General features: G+C 56.4%; 6 protein-coding genes across 6 annotated transcripts; 2 read left to right on the forward strand and 4 right to left on the reverse strand.

Moving 5' to 3' along the window:
* Positions 1 to 168: 168 nt before the first annotated feature.
* Positions 169 to 1,473, reverse strand: GUITHDRAFT_75292 (hypothetical protein; the record flags this gene model as incomplete). Its single annotated transcript, XM_005827563.1, has 1 exon — positions 169 to 1,473. A coding segment is annotated over one exon (1,305 nt), but the record flags the coding sequence as incomplete, so codon positions are not given.
* Positions 1,474 to 2,742: 1,269 nt separating this feature from the next.
* Positions 2,743 to 5,337, forward strand: GUITHDRAFT_113175 (hypothetical protein; the record flags this gene model as incomplete). Its single annotated transcript, XM_005827564.1, has 9 exons — positions 2,743 to 3,795; positions 3,844 to 3,983; positions 4,028 to 4,297; positions 4,343 to 4,535; positions 4,703 to 4,765; positions 4,812 to 4,889; positions 4,938 to 5,050; positions 5,113 to 5,199; positions 5,268 to 5,337. The coding sequence occupies 9 exons, from the start codon at positions 2,743 to 2,745 to the stop codon at positions 5,335 to 5,337; spliced, it is 2,067 nt and encodes a 688-aa protein (XP_005827621.1).
* Positions 5,338 to 9,169: 3,832 nt separating this feature from the next.
* Positions 9,170 to 10,349, reverse strand: GUITHDRAFT_113176 (hypothetical protein; the record flags this gene model as incomplete). Its single annotated transcript, XM_005827565.1, has 4 exons — positions 9,170 to 9,347; positions 9,518 to 9,621; positions 9,679 to 10,155; positions 10,215 to 10,349. The coding sequence occupies 4 exons, from the start codon at positions 10,347 to 10,349 to the stop codon at positions 9,170 to 9,172; spliced, it is 894 nt and encodes a 297-aa protein (XP_005827622.1).
* Positions 10,350 to 13,745: 3,396 nt separating this feature from the next.
* On the forward strand, positions 13,746 to 16,778 carry GUITHDRAFT_113177 (hypothetical protein; the record flags this gene model as incomplete). Its single annotated transcript, XM_005827566.1, has 11 exons — positions 13,746 to 14,286; positions 14,423 to 14,478; positions 14,729 to 14,794; positions 14,841 to 15,683; positions 15,784 to 15,868; positions 15,919 to 15,989; positions 16,058 to 16,111; positions 16,237 to 16,309; positions 16,351 to 16,427; positions 16,546 to 16,617; positions 16,701 to 16,778. 11 exons carry the CDS (start codon positions 13,746 to 13,748, stop codon positions 16,776 to 16,778), a joined length of 2,016 nt encoding a protein of 671 aa, XP_005827623.1.
* Positions 16,779 to 17,192: 414 nt separating this feature from the next.
* On the reverse strand, positions 17,193 to 17,675 carry GUITHDRAFT_44260 (hypothetical protein; the record flags this gene model as incomplete). The annotated part of the gene is made up of 1 exon (XM_005827567.1): positions 17,193 to 17,675. A coding segment is annotated over one exon (483 nt), but the record flags the coding sequence as incomplete, so codon positions are not given.
* A 2,725-nt stretch (positions 17,676 to 20,400) lies between these two features.
* GUITHDRAFT_113179 (hypothetical protein) lies at positions 20,401 to 21,880 on the reverse strand (the record flags this gene model as incomplete). Its single annotated transcript, XM_005827568.1, has 11 exons — positions 20,401 to 20,475; positions 20,533 to 20,616; positions 20,667 to 20,783; positions 20,829 to 20,875; positions 20,930 to 21,035; positions 21,085 to 21,217; positions 21,275 to 21,339; positions 21,412 to 21,455; positions 21,502 to 21,650; positions 21,715 to 21,755; positions 21,809 to 21,880. The coding sequence occupies 11 exons, from the start codon at positions 21,878 to 21,880 to the stop codon at positions 20,401 to 20,403; spliced, it is 933 nt and encodes a 310-aa protein (XP_005827625.1).
* Between the last annotated feature and the right edge of the window lie 1,357 nt (positions 21,881 to 23,237).

Raw genomic sequence — 23,237 nt, forward strand, 5'->3', positions numbered from 1 at the left:
GTCGTCGGAGTGATGGAAGAGGAGGAGGTCGTCCTCGAGGATCTCGTCGGGCAGGTGCACGTAGGTGGGGACGGCCAAGGAGGACAAGCTTGCTGCCTGACTCATCCACGTCGCCTGCCCCTCCATCCCCGCGTTCACATTGCCGAAGCGATCGCAGAGGCAGCCGGGGGGCAGGAGGTGAGGAGGAACCTGAGCTTGCAGGTCGATCACGTTGTGCTGGACGTCCATGGAGAGCTCGCCGAAGTCGGTCTGAAAGAACTGCTCTCGAGCTGTTCGCGCGAGGTTCTCGCTGTAGTTTCCACAGGTGAGGATGGAGAAGTGGCCGTTCTTGTGGGTGAGCACCAGCGAGGTCCCGTCGGGGTGCCACTTTCCCTCGAGGATGTCCGATGTACGTGCGTCGAAGTCGATGGGGCTCAGTCGATCGTCCAAGGGGAAGCGAATGTGAAACTCTTTGATGGCCTTCCCTCCCACGATGTCCCACAGCACGACTCGCGCGTCGTATCCTGCCGTCGCCATCACGCGAGGGTCGGAGGGATGGGCCTCCACTACGAACACTGGCTGCTCGTGCGCATCCCTGAGGTTGTGGATCAGTTCTCCCGTGTCGACCGCCCAGATCTTGATCCTGCAAAGCCACTTGTTGTCTTTGCGCTTCTTCTCCAGCGACTGAGAGCTGATGACCTTGGAGCCGTCGGAGGACAGGCTCACCATGTTCACCTTCACTCGCTCCACCGAGCGGCCCGTCTGCTGCTCCTCTCCCTGTCGCAGGTTGAGGATCCGCTGATCCACCAGCGTCAGAAACTTGTCGGTGCGCCAGATCCGCACGGTTCCGTCGAGCGACCCAGACACGATGAGGTTGCCGGAGGCGTTGCTGGTGATGTACTCCACGCGGTCCATGTGGCCGTTCCAGCGGATGGGGCGAGAGATCTTGGAGTTGAGGAGGTAGATACGGATCATCCGGTCCGAGCACCCGACAGCCACCCAGCTTCCCCACCGATGGATCGTCGCGCAGAGGATCTCCGGGGCCTTGCGAGGAGGGTGAGGGCCGGGGGGCACCTGAGCCTCAGACGTCAGGAAGACTCGGGAGGAGAAGGAGGAGCCGTCGGAGGAGATCTTCCATTCCCTCAGCGCGCCATCGTGACCCCACGAGTAGAGCGACTGCGACAGGTCCGCGTGCATCGCCCAAGAGAACCGAACGTTTGCTATCACCTGCTGATGCCCTGGGAGGACGAAGGCAGGGACGCCGTTGTGCAGCCACCAGATCCGCACGTCCAGGTCGTTTCCAGCTGAGGCGAGGAAGCGGTTGTCGCAGGAGACAGACAAGTCGACTATGTCGCTCACGTGCCCCCTCATCGTCCTCACCAGGCAGCAAGTCCTCGAGTTCCACACCTTGATCAGCTTGTCGTCGGAGCCCGTCACGAAGAGGCGGCCGGTCTTGTCGAACACGAGGCAGTAGACGGCACAGAAGTGACCCATCACTCTCGCCTGCAGCTCCAGATGCTGGTAGAAGTGCGGCCTCCACATCCCCCTCACGCTGAACCTGTTCCCCATCTCCCTCCCCTGCAACTGGATCAGCTCGTTCGCAACGGTCCGGCTCCTCAAGAAGTTTCCGTGCGCTCTGCAGGAGGGCATAGGGGAGTCTGTGCGCTGTGGCTTGCGGAAGAGCGTGGGAGGAAGGAGGCCTTGCTGGGGGGTGAGCGAGGAGAGGGTGAAGGAGAGCAGGTGTTGGAGGTGGGAAGAGCCCACATGAGGAGCGAGTCTGCACATGTCTCGGAACGAGGCAAACCTCCTCGTGCCTGTCCAGCTCACAGTCTCACCGAACACTCCCAGCCTGTTCGCCTCCTGCTCCAGAGCTGCGGCTGCCTGCTGGCACGGGGATCCTCGGAGGGCATGGAGCATGAGAAAGATCATTTCTCCTTGCATCTGCTGCTGCTGAAAGGAGGCCAAAGGCTCCTGCTCCTGCTCCTCCATTCTGCTCCTCTCCCTCCATTGCTGCTGCTGCTGCTGCTGCTGCTGCTGCTCTTCCATGGGCTCCATCAACCTTGCCAAACCCGATCTCCTCATTTCACCATCGTTGGTAGGAAGGGAACCATCGGAGGGTGGGGTGATGTGAGGTTCCAACCAGGGGTAGTGTCCTACACTTTGTACCAGAGGGTGGGTATTTCAAATATATTCGAGGAAGAGAGAAAAGGAGGGGTACATGTAGGTATTTACAGGGGTGGTTGGGGTCTTGAGTAATATGAACTGGGGTAGCAATGCTGATTGTAACGAGCCACAACGATCATAACGGAATGAAACCGTCAAAATGCTCCATGAAGCTGTTGTCATGATGATGGTGTTGACGTTCTTGTACATGGGAAGCAGGTGGGGAGGAGGAGGAGGAGGAGGAGGAGGAGGAGGAGGAGGAGGAGGAGGAGGAGGAGAGAGGGAGGATGGATGAGGGGGATGAAAGCTGCGAGGGAAGAGGGATCTTGTTATGTCTAGGATGACTTGCTTGTTTGGGGCAGGATGTTTCGTAGAGCCATCGCAAGTCAAGAGCTCACAAGCATGGGCTCGACCCAGCGCAAGAGCTATGGCGCCAGTGCCTCCAGCAGCAGCGTCGTGTGACGCACTCAGAGATGGTCTGCAGTTTCTTGAAGCCTCGTGACTGCCGACCAAATGAGACGACGACTGCACTACCAGCCGCATCCTCCTCCTAGCACTTGCTTGCCCTTCTGACCCCTGCGGTTTCTTTTCAGACCCAGCATGGCGATATCAAGTGTCGGCAGAGCTTTTCTCTCCTTGCTCGCTCTCTTGTTGCACTTAGCTCAGATCTCGGCGGAAGAGAAAGTCCAGGACGAGACCTCCGACCCTGCTGAGCTTCTCGAGCGAGGAAAGCTGTGGTACTTTGAAGCAGCAGCCTCCAGGAGCGAGGCTCAAGCCTTGTGGTCCATGAGATACCTCAAGAAGTGCATCTCCGAGCTTGAGAGACCCTCCTCCTCCTCCTCCTCCTCTCCCGATCATTCCAACAAACATTGGAGGAGACGAGACCTACACGCCTCTAGGACGAGGCTTGCAGCAGCATACTACTACCTGGGAGCGAACCTCCGAATGCTGGAGAGGAACGAGGAAGCGCGATCGGCGCTGCATCAAGTCAAGATGATGATGCCCAAGTCTCTTGCTACACACGCACAGCTCGGGGCCTTGGAGGAAGAGCTTCATAACTGGACAGCAGCAGAGGAGGCGTATGAAGCCTGGAGCATGCTCGCACCGCGCACTGTCAAGGCTCTGAACGCGTTAGGATGGGTCAAGTTCCGCGCGGGTAAGTCACAGGAGGCAGTCGGCTTGTTCATGCAGGCAGCGCGACTGCGTCCCGATGACCCTGAGACTTTCTACACGCTCGCTCGAGGTGCGGAGCTCTACGGAGGCGAATCGACAGAGTTTTACAGTGCGAGTGTGGTACCCAACTTCACGAGAGCGTACTGGTTGTCCTCCAAATCGTGGGCGAGTCGAATGTGCAAGCGGCTGGATAACAGCAGGCCTGAGGACCCGACTAGGTGTGAGGAGCCTGCAGTTGTAGAGCGCTGGAGAGAGGAGAAGCATAACCGCATCACCTCTGTCGCCACCCTGAGCGCTGGAGGGTTTGATTACGGAGCAGAGGAGGAGGCGACGTCAGACAGCTTTGAGCCGGGCAAGGAGGCGATAGGCCGAGCAGCCTTCGAGTGGGGGAGGAGGCAGAAGTACAGGGAGCGAGAGGTTGTACACGTCACGCTCAGAAACGTCTACGTGAGCGGCAACGACGCGGTGATATGGGATGAGGTCAGTCTGTAGGAAGTGGCTGCTTGTTCCTTACCCTTCCCATGGCAGGAGGGCCGAGTGTACGCGACCCATCAAGGTGTTCAGATCCCATTGTACGCGAACCTCCCCAGTGCTCGATGCCCTCCGGCCAACAGCTCAACCCCGAGGCTGAGCGAGACTCTCCTCCTCTCGCTCGCCTTCGGCCCTGGGTGCCTCCTCCTCCCGTTGCTTCTGCCCTGCTGAATATCCTCAGGTTCTATCACTGGCTGGTGGACGCCATGCCTCGAGCGTGTCTCGCCCTCCCCCGCATCTCTCCCTCCTCCACTGTGCTGGTGCCTTCCGACTACGGTGCCTTCCACTCCTTCATCCTCGAGCTCCTCCGCCTCCTGGGCATCCCCCGTGAGAGGATCACTCCCTACAACATCGTGGCGCAGCATCAGGGGGAGGAAGAATCCTCCTGCGCTCGCGTGTGGGTGGAGAAGCTTCATGTGGTCGACTGGAGGAAGGGAGCGGAGGACACACGGTCAGTGCTGGAGCTGCTGCTACAGGTCTCCTGACGCTCTTGCAGCCTCGACACTCACCATCTTCCTCCCCGTCACGCCATGAGGAGCCTGCGAGCGACTATGCTGACCCGTCTCGGACTCCTTGACGTGGACCAGGCGGGTAGATGGCCGCACGTGATGATTTACGTCACGCGACGAAAGTCGCAAGACCGACGGGTGGCGAACGAGGAGGAAGTGAAGCGAACGATGGAGGAGGAGGTGAGAGAAGCCTGTAGGAGGAGCAGAAGAGATAGAGAATGGAGGAGAATTTGAAGAGTGCGATAGGAGAGGGGGGAAGAGCAGGATAGAGAGGATGGGAAGGGGAGGGTAGAGGAGGTGGTGGTTCTGCGTCTAAACGAACAGTTTCACTGACTCTTTCCTCGTAGAACTCATTGCGTCTTCCTCTCGTCCTTCACTCAGACGCTCCTCGTTCTCCCTCCATGAAAGAGGTAAGAGGCTCCTGCTCCTGCTCTGACCCTGACTTGCCTCCTCGAGACGGTTGAGAAGTTTTCAAGAGCTCTCGTGGTGGTCGGCATGCATGGAGCAGGACTCGCCAACGCCATCTTCGCTCAGGTGAAGCTCAAGACCTTGGCTGGTCCTGCTTGACTTCCCTCGCTTTAGGATGGGACCCACCTGGTCGAATTCTCCCTCGCAGAGCCCGGAACGTATGATCCTCTTGCTGCTGCTGCTGCTGCTGCTGCTGCTGCTGCTGCTGCCCTTGCTGAGCCGGGAGCGTATGTTCCTCACCTGCTCCTGCTCTCACACTTTCTGTCCCTACCCTCTGACCTCCTCGCAGGCATTGCTACGCGCATCTGGCCATGGCGATGGGGTTCGTCTACTGGCAGGTCGGGCTCAAGGACGGGGACAGCGCTCATGGTCGCCGGTGAGTGAACTTACTGTCAGGAATGAGGAAGAGGGAGACGAGGAGGAGTTGACAACTAGCTCCGAAAGGTACTCGCATGTGTCGGCGGAAGAGCTCAGGTCTGTTCTCCAGCGGATCCCCAGGAGAAACCCCAGCTGACCCTCCTGTCGGGGAGCCGGGCCAGGCGAGTCGTTCTGGTTTTTCTTTTTTTCTTTTACACACTAAAAAAACGATCCGACCTACCATGGTGTTGAACCGAACCCACCGCTGCTGCTCCCCCTGCTGCTGCTCCTAGAAGTCTTGAGGTCCCGCTAGACCCTTCCTCTCCGCTCTCTCATAGGAGACCCTTCCTCTCCGCTCTCTCATAGGAGACCCTTCCTCTCCGCTCTCTCATAGGAGACCCTTCCTCTCCGCTCTCTCATAGGAGACCCTTCCTCCCTGCTATCCGACAGGCTTCAGCTTCATTCGCTTCACTCCAGGAATGTTTGAGCTCCCTGTCCCACCAGTCACCTTAGAGCTCCTGCTATCGAGGGCTCGACCCGTCTTCCAGTAAGTGCTATGAGTCCAGGATGATCGCTAGGGAGACTTTCACAACCAGCAAGACGCTACTGGCTGCGATGATTCTTAGCATGGCAATGTCAGGCCATACCCACACCTGTCAGAGCTCCTTGACAGGCTGTCTTTTGCTCGTTCGCAGCCCTCAGTCCGTCTGCCTTCACCTGAGAGGAGGGAGGAGCCCCAACACTGCCCCCCGGACTCCCCACCCGAACCCATCCAGCGCGGAAGCGACCAACAGCGGCGAGCAGGTAGGAACTGACCGCGGCTGGGCTGGGGATGCTGATGGGTGAGGTTCAGAACTCTGAGACGTCTTACGAGGAGAGCGGAAGGAGAGGACTGGCCGCTCGACGCAGCGACGTTGGAAGATCGCTGACTTACGCGCACGAGGCCGGGTCATCAGGATACGACATAGTCGTAGAAGATGAGGACGAGGGAAGGCAAGAGGAAGGAGAGGAGGGCGATGGTGAGGAGGGAGACGAGGAGGAGGAGGAGGAAGGGAGGAGGAAGGGGAGGAGGAGGAAATGGATGTAGACGGCGAGGATGAAGAAGGCTATGATTCGGAGGATGAATTTGTGGAGAACGAGGGGGAGCCAGGCTCTGCTTTGTACCTCCGATCCCCCCGCGGCTCCTTGTACGAGACTCACGTGTCATCCGGTGAGGCCTGGAGGAGGAGGCGAGGACTGATGAGAGCATAGAATGGAGCCAGAGCCTTGACCTCAACGGAGAGGAGAGCGGCGAGGAGGAGGAACGCCCATACCAGAGGCACGACCAGCTCGTGCGCAGGAGGATAAGGAGGCGAGTGAAAGTCGGAGGTTGAGGAGGAGGTTGACTGGCAGCCTTCAGGTTTGGACGGAGAAGCCACGCAGGATATGGCAGACGACGAGCTGGTGAGGAGGTGGAAGGGTCGGAGGACGCTAAGAGGCTGTGCAGGAAGAGTCTCAAGGGAGAACAGATTCAGAACCATCTCTCTTACCCTCAGCCCTGTGCTGGGTGATGAGCTTGCAATGTCTCCTCTTCCTCTGACTCAGTGGTAGATCGCTCGCGTCGCTCCGTCCCCCTCTTGTACAACAGCTCCAGCCTCGCTCCTGTACGTGCTTGTGTTGCCTCCTCCTGCTCCTCCTCTTTGTCTGACAGGAGGAGCAGAGGAATTGGCTGCTTCTCGACAATCATCGCTTGCGGTGGGTGAGGTAGCAGAGGGCGAGGAAGATGACACAAGCATAGTCACGCCACCATCGTCGGAGAGGGGAGGAGAGAGTCGGCCGGTCAGGAGCAGCGCGAGGAGCTTGAAGCCGAACGGGAGTGGCAAGGAAGAGAAACTGGCGCTGCTGTCCGTGAGAGCTCGTGGCAGGGACGTTCTGAATGAGTCGAGCGTGCAAGGGAATCGCAGCGAAGAGGCGGTAAGAGGAGGGAAGGAGAAAGAGAAGGAAAGAGGAAGGAGAAAGAGACGGAACGAGGAAGGAGAGTCTATCTATGAGTGCCGGGGGGGGGAGGGGGGGGAGGGCGGCAAAAGGTGAGGAAGAGGAGGAGAGGCAGAAGGTTGGAAAGGTCGAGAGACGATGAGAGAAGGATCACAAGGTAGATGAATCAGTGACGACAACTGCACAGATTCATCAGAGGCCGGCGGCATGTGCAGGTTTGGTGGTGGTTGTAATGATGATGATGTTGATGATGTTGATGATGTTGATGATGACGATGACGACGATGACGATGACAATGACGACGACAGAAACTATGGTTGTAGTGATGATGCTGTAACAATGATAAGGAGGACAAGGTTTAAAGTTGGTAGGTCGAGCTGGGAAGGCGAAGCACTTGGTGGCGCCTGGACGTCTACTGAACAACTCATATCTTCCCGTCGAGCATCTCCCGAGCATCGCTGACCACCTTGTCTCTTGCTCACCTCCTCCTTCTCCTCTCACACAAGCTCGTGCAGGGAGTTCTTGTATCTGCCAAGCTTGTTTCATGCTCGGTTGACAGGATCAGCGATGAAGGTAATGCTGCAACCATGCGACAAGTAGGTGTGATCCTCTGCCTCCTCCAGTCAACGTCTCCTACTTGGCTCCCCTCCTTGCTCAAGGCGTCCAAGAGTCGCTCCGTGAGAGCCTCCTGAAGCTGCACGTGAAGATGAAAGCTTCGCAGAAAACATGACGACGAATAGCAAGCTGAGAATGCAGAAAGCGACGGCAAACACCATATGTGAGGAGGCAGACGAAGAGTTGGGGAGAGGGGCAAGGAGAAGGAGGAGCCGCAGGAAGAGCGTGATGAGCAATGGTTGAGCAGAAGCAGGCCGAGAGAACGAGGACGAGGAGCAGGAAACGGAATGCTGACGAGTTTTCATGTACATCAGGCTACAGCAGTCCTCACCGAGCTTGTGTCGAGACTTCTCTGGAGCTTCTGCGGCTGCTCAATCTTGACCCGGCAGAGAGGCGTAAGATAGAAGGAAGAGGAGGAGCATGCTTGACGGTTTCCTCCTAGTCCTCGTCTCTGGTCGCCTGCAGGCTCGTCGCTGGGGGTCACTTGAGGTGCCTCACGCCTCCTCCTTCCTCTCCTCGTCCTCCCCCCTCCTCATCCACCACCACCAAGTCCTCCTCGTCCTCGTCCTCGTCCTCGTCCTCGTCCTCGTCCTCGTCCTCGTCCTCTCACACGTGGCAGGGACTGTCGGCATCGAGGCTACACGGGGTGAGACTTAATGCGAGCAGGAAGCTCACGACTGAACCTACCCTCCACCTGCTCTCCTCCACCTGCTCTCCTCCTGCTCTCCTCCTGCTCTCCTCCTGCTCTTCTTCTCTCACTTCTGCCTCTTTCCTCGCTTTCAGAAGCACTCACTTGAAGACAACGGAGTAGAGAGCGAAAAGGTTGTTAGAGGAAGGAGGAGAACGAGAGAGCAAGGCGATCATGGTGGTGGTGGTGATGATGACAACGATGATGAGGAGGGGGAAGAGGAGGAGGAGGAGGAGGCGGGGGGTGGGGGGGAGGGAGGCGAGTTACTTTCTCAGTCGCTTCTTCACAGGCCTTGAGGAATCGCCTGCAGGATTGGTTGCGCGAAGTCGAATCGACCTACAAGGTGAGGGGGGAGGAGGGGAGGAGGGGAGGAGGGAGACAGCTGAGAATCCAGCAGGGACTGAAGGTCATCGTCGTCGCCTGCCCTCACATTGTCCAGGTCGACCAGATTTCTCAGCTGCCAGAGTTTGACAGCCCAGCAGGAGTTGTGTCACCTTTGCCGCACGTCGAAAGTTGTAGCCGAGCACAACGTTACCTGTGAAGGTTGAAAGACAGGAGACTGCGAGCACAACTTTACTGTTACAGATGCTGGTGTAGAGTACTAGGAGGAGAGACAGAGAGGGAGGGAGGGAGGGAGGGAGGGAGGGAGGGAGGAGTACATATGTGACATGAAAGAATAATTTGACTTCCTGTGCTCATGTGTGAACTTGAATCATGTGCATCTCGCCTTCGCGAGAGCTGCTTGAAACCAAAATCGCCTTGCGGGGGAGAGAGCCTTGACGGACCAGTGCTCGATCTCCGATGCCGTCGGCATGAAGGCGGCATGAAGCTCCTTAGGAAGAGGCGAGTGATGTCGCTCTCTATGCGCATAGTGCGCGAGCATCTCGCTTCTGGAGCAAGGGAGTTCACGAGAGCCGCCGGGGGACTTCTCCATGCTCGAGTCTTGAGGAGGCTGAGAGAGGGCGCGCGGAGTTCGTCGAGGTGTGATGGTCTGCTGCTCTTGCGGCATCGGAGGACAACTCTCGTTTCTCACTCGCGATAGCTTGGAAGGGCTCCTCACCGGCCGGAGCTCCAGCAGCGACGGGGAGCGGCGGGGCTATCACTCCATTGTCTCATCCTCTGCTCCCTCGCGCGAGCATGCGGAGTCTTGGGCATGGAGGGCGTCTGAGCACACGTCAGTAGCCGCTGCGAGCAAGTCAACGACAGCTTCTGCACACATACCTGGGTGTACGCATGCCGCACCGGCGCTTGGCTCGGCACAAGGTCAGGTTGTCTAGGAGATTTCGGGGATCGTTTCATGCTTGGCTTCAAGTCAGAAAAGACGGGCTGCTGCCTCCTCGACGATGAACGCGGGCTCTCGCTATGCTGGCGGACCTCGATGTCCGAGGAGAACTTGCCGTTCATCCTGGTCTGTTTGTGCCCCTCCCTCGTGCTTCCGTCACCCCGTCGAGTATCCTCTCTTGTCTCCTGTGGATCATTTTCAATCTCTGTGATTTCTCTAGTTCTCTTCGGAAGCAACTTAGAATCGAGGTCATCCTGCTTGTCCGACAAGTAGCCCAAGACTGCCTCAACTTCGACATTTTCGGACTTGTTCAACATTTCTTTCATCAACATCTTCTCCTCTCGCCGCAGTTTCTTCCTGTCAGTCCTGTAGTCCATCAGGTCCTTGTTGTCCGGGTAGATGCCAGAGCCTATGAGCTGCAAGAAATCAGCATCATCAACATAACCATCTCATCGCAGACTTCCTCTCCTCATACCACATCCGACTCAGTCTCGCTCCTTCCCTTCTCAGCATGTTCTCTTCCTCGCCTCATGCTCACCTCCTCCTCCAGCATCTTCAGCTGCTGTTGCCTCCTTCTGTTCATCGTCAACTTCAACCGCAGCGACGCCATGAGCGCGGTCAAAACAACGTTAAATCGATATGACCCCGAAACCGTTACGATTTTACTGTAACAGTTTCTCACTGAGTGCGGGCCGGGCCCGCCGGGCGGCCCACTTGAGCATGCTGACTTGACTCTCAGTCAAACAACAGTCCCCTTTACTCAAAGTTAAGTTAAAAAGCAGTACGAGGACAATCAGGAGAGTCGAGGAGGAACTGCTGTCCCCCAAACTTAACTGATACCTTCACTTAACTGCGCGCAGGATACAAGGACTGGATCTCGCAGGGCGCTTCAAGATTCTTTCACTAAGTCAAAAAAAAAGGAGAGAATTCTATATACCGTTCTCGATTTTTGCGTGTCATAAACACGAGGCCCTACTAGGCTAGAAGCCTGAGGCAGGAAGCTCGTACTGATTTTTAACTTAACTTTGAGTGAAGATCGGCCCATCGGATCATCATACTGGCAGCAGCCTGAGGGCCGGGCTGACTCAGTCACTCGCCGGGGCTTACGGTGACTCACTGTCAGACTACTATCAGAGAAGCTGCGGACTATCATCGGATCATCGGATGTTCTAGTTCTGCTATGAATCCGACGGTCCGAGCTATACAACATGCAGCAGCATACTGCTTCCAAAGACTCGAGGGCCAAAAGATGAAAGTCTTAGCGTTCATTCATATCTTACATCCTGCTATGTAGCTGCTCCTAGCCTCCCCCCGTATGTACACCCTGTAAAGAATACTCGTCCGTCCTATGCCCCTCCACCCCTCCTCCTTCAGCTCTCCTCCTGTCTCGAGGGCATCCCGATGCCCGGCAGCTCTGCCTCCCGTCCCTCCTCTCGTGTCCGGATCGCGTCTTGCACAAGCTCGATCGACCGCCAGAGCGCGAGGAGCTGCTTCCTCCTGCAGGTGCTCATGCCGCCCCATGCCTCGTGGCTGAGGGCGAAAGGAGGCGGGTCTGAGAGGAGAGGAGCGTCCTCGTGGCTCGAGGCTTCCGGCTGCGCCCTCGTATCGTCATCGGTGCTGCGGTGCGTGAGGGACATGGCGAAGGACGGGGGAGGGGCAGAGGCAAGGGGTAATAAAGACGCCCAGGGGAGGGGGTCCGACTTCTTCGGCTACCGGGGCCGAACGGTGTTGTAAAATCACGGCCAAGGTAACGAGACGGTGCGTATCTCACTGGTGTAGTAAAGAGGAGGCGATGCGGATCTGCGGTGACTTGATCACGAGCCTGTAAGCAACGTCAGCTTGTGTCCGGGCGGGCCCGCATCCGAAGTCTGCAGTTGAGTGACGATTTTCTCAGTCTCTTCTGCGATAACTGTTGAACAAGCAAGACGGTCGAGCAAGCGTCCTGCATGGTCAAGTGAACATTCTCAGTCCTAAGATGAGGACCTGAAGCTCCTTGATGGCCTCTGTGTGCTCAAGCTTCTTGACCTAGAACGATTGCTCAGTGCTGCTGATGTGAACCAAACGGCTCACCTAGGAGTACCAGAGGTAGCAAGATCGTTCAGTGTGGCACACCGGACCAAGACTCATACAGAACAAAGCGCACTGTTCGTATAGGGGAAGAGGTCTACGTCCTCTAGCCGACAGCAGTAGCCTGTCGTGCTCGTTGTGTTCTAGTAAACGCAGCAGTGATTGCTCTAGTGCTCTTGCTGATTCCCGAAGGTGGTTGTGTACAACAAAGTGGCTATGATGCATGAGAGACTGATAACACCATGATTGAAAGCATGCAGTCGCAGCTCGCATGCCATTCAGAGTGTATCGACTCGGTAGGAGGCAGGCATGTATCATTTGAAGGGTGCTTCCTTCAGCCCTTGCAGGAAGCAGCAGAAAGAATGAACCATCTATCATATCAATACAGCTAGCTGACTTGGAGCATACATCACACAACCACCAAGAATCTTGGTAGCCTGGCAGGCTGTCAGACATGCCGCTGGGTCATTCCCCCACACGTAAAAGATGAAAGTCTTAGCGTTCATTCATATCTTACATCCCGCTATGTAGCTCCTCCTAGCCTCCCCCCGTATGTACACCCTGTAAAGAATACTCGTCCGTCCTATGCCCCTCCACCCCTCCTCCTTCAGCTCTCCTCCTGTCTCGAGGGCATCCCGATGCCCGGCAGCTCTGCCTCCCGTCCCTCCTCTCGTGTCCGGATCGCGTCTTGCACAAGCTCGATCGACCGCCAGAGCGCGAGGAGCTGCTTCCTCCTGCAGGTGCTCATGCCGCCCCATGCCTCGTGGCTGAGGGCGAAAGGAGGCGGGTCTGAGAGGGGAGGAGCGTCCTCGTGGCTCGAGGCTTCCGGCTGCGCCCTCGTATCGTCATCGGTGCTGCGGTGCGTGAGGGACATGGCGAAGGACGGGGGAGGGGCAGAGGCAAGGGGTAATAAAGACGCCCAGGGGAGGGGGTCCGACTTCTTCGCCTGTAGTAAAGCCTAGGCATGGTAACGAGATGGTGCGTATCTCACTGGTGTAGTAAAGAGGAGGCGATGCGGATCTGCGGTGACTTGATCACGAGCCTGTAAGCAACGTCAGCTTGTGTACGAGAAGAGGCTGATTGGATCTGAGCATCGGCTGTACCGTTGCACCTTTGTACAACGTCCTCCACTTGATACACGAGCACCTTTGTACCGTTGCTCTTTTGAGTTGTAGGGTAACCTGACGACGGACAATGTCACGATCATGACATGGCACGGAAGGGCTTGGGGTGTTTTACTACAGGTGAAGGCGTAAGGCTTTTGTATTCAAGTGTTACCTGCCCCTCATACCGCACCACCGGGCCCGATTCTGCCGCCGGTGACCCACCGGGTCCGGTGAACGGCACTGACTTATATCCATAATTTTAAATTGACCCCCCGTTTGATGGGGTACCCTGCTACCCGGGGATTCCCTATGAAGGGGGTGGGGTGGAGAAGGATGTTATATACACGCCTTTTTGAAAGTAGCAGAGCAGGATGGCGTCGATCGCGAAGCCGAAGATCCGGTGAGACGATGGGAGAGAGAGGATGGAGAGAAGAGGCAGAGAGGAGGCAGAGAGGAGGCAGAGAGGAGGCAGAGAGGAGGCAGAGAGGAGGGAGAGAGGAGGCAGAGAGGAGGCAGAGAGAAGGGAGAAAGAGTCGGGCAACTAGGGAGAAAGATGAGAGGGAGAGGAGGGAGGGAGGAAGAGAGATTGAGGGGGGCAGTCTGTCAGTGAGAGCTAAAATGAGCATGGGAAGGGAACGAGAATGGATGGGAGGGGGGATGAAATCCGGAAGAGTGTGGGACAGAGCCCTGCACTAGGAGTTTGATATTGTCAGAACAAGTTCATAGATGTTTGTAAGACGAATGGCTGTGTTTACAAATGCTCTTGGTTGACAGAATCTTCTTGTCAAAACTTCTCATGAGTCTCATATCAGCGTCTCTATGCAACTCTCACGATGACATTGTGTTGTGCGCACAGGAGACATCTCCCTAACAGTTGGGTTGAGCTGGAATCTCCCGATGGTGAGATCTACTACGCCAACGTCAAGACGAAAGAAACTTCTTGGGACCGACCTGATTGTGATGTGGAAGACAAGGAAAATCAGCACGAGAATGTCCTTATGCCTATCTCTAAGATCGCAGCCGTCGCACAAGCCCCTCGTTCCACCTCCCCTGCTGCGAAGGCAGGTGGCAAGAGACTGGACGTGTCTCAGGTTTCTCTCTCGGTCGACTGGTCGACTGTGAGCGGATGTTCTGCTGACTCTCGTGGCTCGCAGGGCTCCCGCTCCTTCCCGCGCTTCTCTCAGTGCCCTTTGCAAGGGAAGCAGCAGGAGATGACGTGCGAGGAGAGCATGAGCGTCTCCTTCGTGGCCAAGGAGAGCCATGCTGTCTCCGACCTCGCGGCCCTCGCCGACATGTCGGTCGCTCATCTTTCTCCTCGGGAGGTTCAGCCCGATGCTGGAGTTGGCATCCTGCTGGAGCAGCTCGAAGAAGGAGGTCCTATCACAGTCGGGAAAATATTCAAGGAGGGGCCAGCCGCGCTCAGTACGTTGTAGCCCCTCCTGCTGCCCCTGCCCCTGCCCCTGCCCCTTTCCCCCGTTCCTGCCCCTTTCTTTTGACTTTACTCTTCAAGCCGCAAGGTTGGACTTGGCGATCAGGTGCTTGCAGTCAACGGTCAATCTGTGGTCGGTACAACTCCATCGGAGTTGCGAGGGGCGATCGTGGGACGAGTCGGGACACAAGTTCACCTGAGACTGCGGAAGGCGAGCAGTGACGGGCAATGGAGCAGAGGAGATATCCTCGAGGTACGGGAGCGAGAGGAAGTGACTGGAGGAGAGGAGATAGCAGTTCAAGAGGATGAAGGAGAGCAAGAATGGAGGGAGGGGGGATGGATGGAAGGAGTGGAGGCAGGCAGAGCATGTCTAAGTAAAGTCTTCAGGTCACGCTCTTTCGCGCTGCAAGCGTCGAATCGCGAGCCGCTGCTCCCCAAAAGTCAGAGCAGAAGGTGAGGCCGGAGCACGAGGAGGGTGGAATATGACGCGAGGCTGCAGGACGATCATCAGGATCAGCAGCGTGAGAGGAAAGAACATGCCGAGCCCGCAGGACCCTCGAGGGAAGTGCTCATGCTCCGACAGGCAGTCGAGGAGGAGAGGAGGAGGGTAGAAGAGCTCACAGCCAAGATGCAAAGCATGGCCCAACAGAACTTTCTGCTGGAGGAGAGGTGCTTGCGAGCTGAGGAGAAGCTGGAGGAGGCAGAGGGGAGGGTCGAGCGGCTCAAGGTAGACATGTGCGAGCAAGTTGAGAACTCATGGAGGAAGGAGAAGGAGAAGCTGATGGAGTGGCACGCGGAGGTGATGGAGCAGGAGCGGAGACTGCTGGAGGAGAAGATCAGAGAGGTCAGAGAGCAGGAGAAGAGCCTCTACAACAGGTTCAAGGTTGAAGCCATCGAGGCGCATGAGAGGGTCGTCAGCGCCTCCTTCCAGGCAGAGCGAGAGGCGCACAGGAAGATGATAGAGCAGCTGCAGGAGGAGCTGGCGGAGGCTACCGAGAAGCTGCTTGCTCTGTCGTCGGCGCAGAAGCAGGAGGAGCGCTCCCCCTCAGCTCGCCCCGTTGATCTCCATCCTCCTCCCAGGACTCGCCCACCTCCTAGGAGTCTCTCGGACCGTGAGACATCTCCTGCTCCCTCTGCTCCTTCCGCAGGCTCGCCCAAGTCCCGAGGGTCCGAAGACGTCTCCTCCGTCCTGCAGGTCCTCACGGACGAGGGCGCCAACCTCACCAGCCAACGAGAGGCCATCCATGCTCTCGGCATCCTGGCGATCGAGCCCGAGGGCAGACATCTCATCCTGCAGCATCCCAATATCATCGGGGCCCTGCACGCGCTGCTGCTGCTCCAGGTACAGGAGCAGGAGCAGGAGGACGAAGAGTATGAGGAGGGGGAATGAGGAGGGAGGGAGTGAGCGAGCGAGTGAGGTCCCATTGTTAACACTCTCTCAGGACACGCATGTGTCTCGCTACACGTCTCTAGCTCTTGGCAACATCGCCATGGACCCGCAGGGCAGGAAGGAGATCTTCAAGCACGGTGAGCGCTTGCTGCCTCCTCGTGGGAGTCTCGTGAAACCTTGAGAGCAGCTCAAGCTCTCCGAGACATCTCCCTCCTGGTCTCCTCGGCAGACGCTGAGACTAGCAGATACGCCACCATGGTAGAGGAGGAGGAGGAGATGGGAGGAGGAGATGGGAGGAGGAGACCTCGTGACTCGCCTCCTCCTAGGCCATCGGAAATCTTGTGCTCGAATCAGGAAATCGACATCTTGTCTTCAGCCAGGTGAAACTCTTCGAGAAGATGTTTTCCTTCTGCTCCCCTCTCCCTCTCCCTCTCCCTCTCCCTCTCCCTCCCCCTCTCCCTCCCCCTCTCCCTGGCTTCTCCATGAGACGCTCTTCTTCCAACAGGATGGGCTCATCGAGAAGCTGATGAGTCGCCTGTCGTCCAAGGACAAGCAGACGATCCGCTATGCTGCTGGAGGTGAAGCCCATGGTGACCTAACAACGTCTGACTTGCCTCAGCACTGAGGAACATCGCGGTGGAGCGGGAGGGCAGGCAGCACGTGCTCTCATACCCCGGTTGTCTTGAGCAGCTGAACGTAAGGGAGGAGGAGCCGAGCAAGGGGAGGGGCAGAGGCGGGAGGAGGAGGAGGAGAAGGAGGAGGTCGAGCGGTGGGTGAAGGGAAGAGAGCGAGGAAGAGGAGCAGATCGAGGCAGGACGAGGACGAGGACGAGGATGAGGATGAGGATGAGGATGAGGATGAGGAGGAGGAGGAGGTCGAGCGGTGGGTGAGGGGAAGAGGGCGAGGAAAGGGAGCAGATCGAGGCAGGAGGAGGAGGAGGAGATAGCAACCTTGATGGATGCTTGACAGGAACTGAAAAGGTCTACGGATGCAAGCACTGCCCGATATGCTACAGCATGTCTCAAGAACTTGAACCTCACGGGGTGAAAAGGTGGAGGGAGGACACAGGCAAGAGGGAGCGAGGAGAGAGGAGTACAGTGACAAGGAAGAAAGTATTACTAACATTACAAGAGAAAAAGAATACACAACAATGTCACGTCATCGGGGCTCGTTGCCTAGCAGCTCGCAAGCCCACGGGTCTACAAACTCAGAGGTTCTCGGGCTATTCTCGTCCGGCGCCTCAGTCGTTTCCCCTGCTTTTCTCGGTCTGTTTCTCTCTGAACTTTCACCGCAAAGCTGCAGCTCTCGTTTCACTCGGTCCTGCATCTTCTCGAACCCTCCCGTGGCGCAATCGATCCATGCTGTGCGCAGAGTTCCCTTCCCCTTGATGTCCATCTTGTCCCAGTTCACCCCGCATTTCATCCCTTTCCCTCGGCTGGGCTCCTCCTCCTCCTCTTCCTCTCGCAGCTCCTCCGCCTGCTTGTGGCTCCACATCTCGTCCATGTACCGCAGTGCCGCCTCTTCCGACAGGTGCAGCAGTCCCGGGTTTCCGCTCTGCTCCATGCGAGCCGCTGTGTTCATGGTGTCACCAAAGGCGCACATGGTGGGAGCGAAGTGGTTGCTGTCGATGTAGGCGATGGTGAGGGGGCCGCACGCGATGCCAACACGGATGAGCGTGTCGTTGTTCTGCTTGATCCGATGGAAGACTGCAACCGCGAACTTCACCATCCTCGTCATCTGGTCTTCCCCTCTGTCGCCCTGCACGCCGTTGGTACCCGAGGCACAGATGTAGCAGTCTCCTCTCGTCTCGATCTTGCGGATCGAGTACTCGGCGATCAGCTGCTCGACGTCAGCATGCACATGCGACATCCAGTCCGTGATCTCGTCGGGCGAGAGCTCCATACAGCGCTTGGTGTATCCCACGATGTCGAGGAAGAGGACGGTGGCGAGGGAGTAGGACTCTGGATCAGGAAGCTGGCCCGCTGCCACTATCCTTCCGGCACTCGATCCGTACAGGACCTCAGCCGCTAGGTGCCAGAGACCAGCAGAGTTTGTCAAGCTCTGTGAGTAGGGCGACTGGCATTCTCCTCCCTCCTCGTCCACAGGGAGGATGAGGCTGTAGATCATGCAGTCCTCGGACCCGAGATCCACCTCTCCTCCTAGAGTGCGCAGGATGACGTTGGCCTGCACTGACTCTCCGTTTGCTTTCTGCAACGAGACGTTGCGCAAAGGGTGCAGGAGAGATCCTGGAAGGGTGCCGTTCTCGATGGCCCTGGTAACCCAATGCTGGTGCACCCGACGAATCTGAGGAGGGAGAATGTCGTGAACTGTCTGTGGCCAGTCCTCTCTGCTCTGCGGCCAGTCCAGCATTGACCTGAGGGTCTCGTTGGCGAGCACAACCTGCAGGTTGGGCCCCTTGCTGAGAACAAGACCAACCTTCCTGGTGCAAGGAAGGATCGTAGTAGTCGCACTGAGAACTTCAAGCAGGACCTGAGCCTTCACCTCGCTGATCGCTTGCTTCCCCTCGACGACCGAGCCGGCTGCCGGTGCGCCCACCGTTGATTTGTCACTTTTGCTGCCATCGTCGATATTCGCAGAGGACTCTGAGGATGCGCTAGAGGAGGAAGAGAGAGAAGAGTGGGGTGTGGAGGAGCATTGCGATGATTTCCTAGCGATGAGTATGTGGACCGCGGCAGCCATGGCGAAACCGCCGGCAAAGCCGATTAACAGCTTCAGCATGCCGACTACAAAGCCCGTGGGAACCAAACGTGTGGGTCGCTTGTGTTGGGTTGAGTCTTTCATGACAAGGGTGGGGGTAGTCACACAGGGGTGGTAGTGTTGTCATCATGGGGGTACAGCACAGAATTTGCTTCCTGTGTAATATCAAGGGTGGGGTAGTTTAGAGTCATCAAGTGGGTATAAGGACAAAGGGAGGGGTTGGCAGGACTTGAAGGGTGCATTCAGTCCTTTGTCAGGGTGGGTAATCTTGATTATAGTAGGTAGGGGTGGTTGCTCGAGTGAAGTGGGGGAGCTAGTTACGCCGAATGTGCGGTGTACTGTGGGTGATAAGAATGATAGGGTAGGGTACTAAATGTCGACAGATTTCCAGATCAAAGGTACGGTAATTTCTGGGAAATTTGAGGGTAGGGTCATATTTTTAAGGGGTAGTGTGATCCGGGGCCGATTTTTTTTTGGGTAACAGGGGTCCTTGCTGATAGAGTCGGTGCGAAGGGTTGAGGAATGGCAATCTCTTGTAATATAGGGGGTGGTATGAAAAGGAGGGGGGTAGTGTAGTATTCAAAGGTGGGTCAAACTGTGCAAGATGGAGAGGTTGGGTACTAAAGTGGGGGTAGGGGGTACAACCGCACAAGTCTTTGATTTCAAATCTTTTGGATAAAAAGTTTTGATTTAAAACTTCCTTTTTTAAATCCTCGGTGGGGATGACCACCCTCAGAGATGAGCCCTCAAGTACCCCTCCTAATCACTGTGGATCTCTGGACTTGAGGTGGGTACACGAAATCAAGCAAAAGAGCCCGGGGGATGAGGGTGGGTAGAGCATCAGACTGAACTTTTCAGAGGCCAGTGTAATCCTGTTCGACCACCCTTATCACCATCACCCCATGATACGTATGTGTACCCCTCTATAAACGTGCTCATCACTTGATCATTAGGGGGTACTTTTGAAGATTCCAGACCCTCCACCCCCTATCATGTAGTTTCTTCTACAGAACTGAAATGCCGGCCGCTGAGAAAAACTTAATCCTCACACCCCCAATTCTCATAACCCTACCCTTCATTTGACTTACGACTACCCCCTTTCTGTATTGATTAAAAATAGGATTTTGGGGACCCACCCCCTGACAATCTTCCCTGTCGACAAACCCCAACCCTTGACCAAAAACTTGGTTCGTCCATATTTTATTTTTACAACGTTTTTGCCACTAGTTCACCTGACCCCCACCCCCTTTTCTGAGGTAAACATCACCCCTTCACAACAAGATCCCCATGACTGCGACTTGTGCCCCATGTTCAAAGTTGTTTTCCTGGTCTTGAGACTCTTTTCTACTCCCTGAGCTCATCATCGAGTCCGCCTCAGGTGTAGTACAGTGGACCGGCCGGGCCGGGCCCGGTCAGCCGGGCCGGCCGGGCCCCGCCGCCGGGCCCGGGCATACAGTTGGCCGGGCCCGACGTCTTGTTGCGGCCCGGGGACCGTCGCGGGCTCAGGTTTAACCGTGACAGATGTCACGCTACCGGGCCCCGGCTGCGGCCCGGGCCGGGCCCGCCGGTGGGGCCGCTAGCCCCGCGGGCCGGGCCGGCCCCGGCTGCGGCCCGGGCCGGGCCCGCCGGCGGGGCCTAGCCCCCGGGCCCGGCCCGGCCCGGCCCGGCTCGGCCGGGGGCCGCCGGGGTGCCCGGCGCACTGCCAGGCTGAGTAGTACTACCGTAGTACCGCCTGTGCGGCCCGGCCGCCCGGCGGCCCGCACGGTACGGTCTGAGCCCCCCGAAGCACGGCCCGGCGGCCCGGCCACGACCCCCCGGCCACGCCGTGCAGTGACGGTGACGGTACCGGCGGGCCGGGTAGCCTAGTAGTCAGTCACTCCCTTTATTCTGTGGCACTGAGTCAGCGGTCTGACTTTCGCAACAATCACGTCGGACATCTTCGGAAGTTCCACTACTTTTCGTCCTCCTTGTTCTTTGTACGGCTCAAGTAAATCTTTTGCAGCAATCTCTTGACCTTCATATTCGCCTGTTGAGGGATTGAGAAGTGAAACAAGGTAGTACAAGCTCATGCTTGCAGCCTTACCGAGTTGTATCGATCGGATTTGGACCCACTGTCAGCGTACGAATTGCCCTGATCCTCCACCATCTTCTCTTTTATCACCTCAAACTGCAGGGTGTTCAATGAAAAGGGCGCAATCCGATTGGCAGTCACAGTACCTCCTCTCTTGACCCAGCTAACGGCATACCCAAATGTAGAGCGGTCAAGGGGTCGATGGTGTCTGCCGACACGAAAACTCCATGGCCAGCGTCCTCGAAGCCATTTTGCCTCAAGATCTGATGGGTGAGTTAGTGCAGGAGACAAGCAGCTTGTGCTCTCACCTCCTTCATTTCTGGGGTCGTTTGAAGCCCTGCCAGCAGGAGAGGACCTATCGCGATCAAACTTCAATCGGCAAGCAAAGGCCAAGATGCGAGGCTCTCACTTGGCTTGAAGCTAACCTCCGGGCATTTCTTGATGTTCACCTCCTTGCCTATCACAGCCCTGAAAGCTCCCTTGCATTGACGAAGCATCTTTTCAATGTTTTCAATCTAGTAGAATCGCTCAGTCAATGAATTCAAGGCTTACTTGGAAACCCACCTTCCTCTTGTCCACTTCTAGCTTACAGGACCAGTAAATCCGCGCATTCCCGAGGTCCGAGGTCATCTCAACATCTTCGATGGTAAGGATCTGTTGCAAATTTTCGAACTCCGGGTGACGTTTGAATAACTTCCTGTCAGGAGAAAATCCTGTTGGAGATGACGACTCTCTCAAACTTCGACTAGCTTACCCGTGATAGAGTGCTTCGACCAGGCACCTCCGAACAGCTGCCCCCACCATTCTTGCACGCTTTTGCTGGAAGAAGACGAATAAGTGTCAAAGGATGATGATTCCCAAACAATGCATCGACAAAGTTAGGCTCCAAACCTTTTTCCTGCTCACGCTTGATTCCTTGAAGCCAGCCACGGACGCTGAGATCCTCGTGAGCACAACACGCAGGAGAGCAAGCTCATCTACCGCTCTCGAGATACCCCAACGGGGTTTCGGCTCCTCGTACAAGACGCGAGGCAAGCTCACTCAGCTTCTTGTCGGTGTCGTAGTCGGGAGTCGATCCGTCATAGTGGGGAGTCGATTCGTCCTCGGCGTCTTCAGAGGGTTCCTCATGACTTCAACAACGACAAGTCATGGCGCCATCAACATAGGGGCACGGCAGAGAAGCGCTCGTCCTACCTTGCATCGGTTTCCAACTCCTCAACGTCGACATACTGGACCTACCGTCAAGTGAGACATGCTTGCTGTTGTGAGAGACATGCTAGAGATGCACCTCCTCTTGTACAGGCGCGTCGTCGTTAGACAGAACATGAACAGTTTTGTCTTCCGAATGCTCTTCCTCCATGTTCTGCTCTTTCCTCAACCTCCTCTCCAAGGCATCCAACAAACTCCTGGTTTTGTGTTATTAGGGCTAATTTCACATGGGAGGCATCTTCTTGCAACCTTCTCTTTGCATTGAGCAGCGGCGAAGAATGAAAACTCCTGTCTCCTCTCCCCATCTGATCCATCTTTGCCGATACCGTGCATATTCTCAGGACACCAACACCAGTAGCTCCGAGCTTGCAAGTACGAACCATGGAACCAGGCATCGGAGGAGGAGGATGGCAATGGTGCTGATGAGCATTCTGCCAGTATCTGAGTGTTCTCGGTACGATCCCCTTCTCCTTCATCGTCCTGCCTCTCATCGCCGCTGCAACCCCACCCCCAACCCCGTGACTCGCACGCGCCGCCATGAGAACTTGCACTGTAACGGTACCGTAACGGTATCATAACATGTTATAACATTGCTGCGATGAGACCCTTCACTTCCATAAATTATAAAAAACGTTACTATCCGTTACATCCGAAGGGTTGTGTATCCAAAGGTCGCCATGCTCTCTCGCCTCCTCGCGCCGAACCCAGTATGCGGGCTGTACATGGTGAGAGACTCCCGCCGCTCTCCCCGTCATGCCGCCGCTCTCCCCGTCATGTCGCCGCTCTCCCTATCATGCCAGCACCATCAGCAGCAGCGCATGCTCCGCACACGTTGAGATGATGTTAACAATGTAGTTCGCCGATCCTCCTCCTCCTCCTCCTCCTCCTCCTCCTCCTCCTCCTAATCATCACCACCACCACCACCACCACCACCACCACCACCACCACCACCACCACCACCACCATCATCATCATCATCATCAATACCTTTTCCTTTATGATATTCAATGTTTTCTTGCCCCTCACATATACCGGCACTGGATTCTGTCGGCTTTGCTCGTCTCGCCATTCAATGTTGACTCCAGCTGCTATTAGCTGTTTTCCATGTCTTGCACTGTCTGTTTCCTACATCTATTCTCATTCTTATGGTTCATGTCGCTTGCGACCTGCATGAGATACCTGAACTCAATGTTTCTTTTTGCTGCTCTTGAACATTCGTTGCTGCTCCAACCCTCATAAGCATGGGATTCTGCTGCAGCTGTCCTTGATTTCGAATTCTGTACTCTGGTTTCTCAGCGTACATGTACAATTCACCATGATCGCCATGATCATCTCTTCATCATCTTGTCTCTATCATCCCTAACGTGCTCATGATGCTTTCATGACCCATGTTTGTGAATGGTCATCCTGGGTCGCTATGCCCCATTCACTGACCGGTAACGCAGCAAATGGAGCATGACAACGCCGCGACTTTGCACACCTTGGACAAGATCCCGGGACAGGACAGC

This window comes from Guillardia theta (assembly GCF_000315625.1).
Source record: "Guillardia theta CCMP2712 unplaced genomic scaffold GUITHscaffold_65, whole genome shotgun sequence".
In the NCBI taxonomy this organism is placed as follows: domain Eukaryota; class Cryptophyceae; order Pyrenomonadales; family Geminigeraceae; genus Guillardia; species Guillardia theta.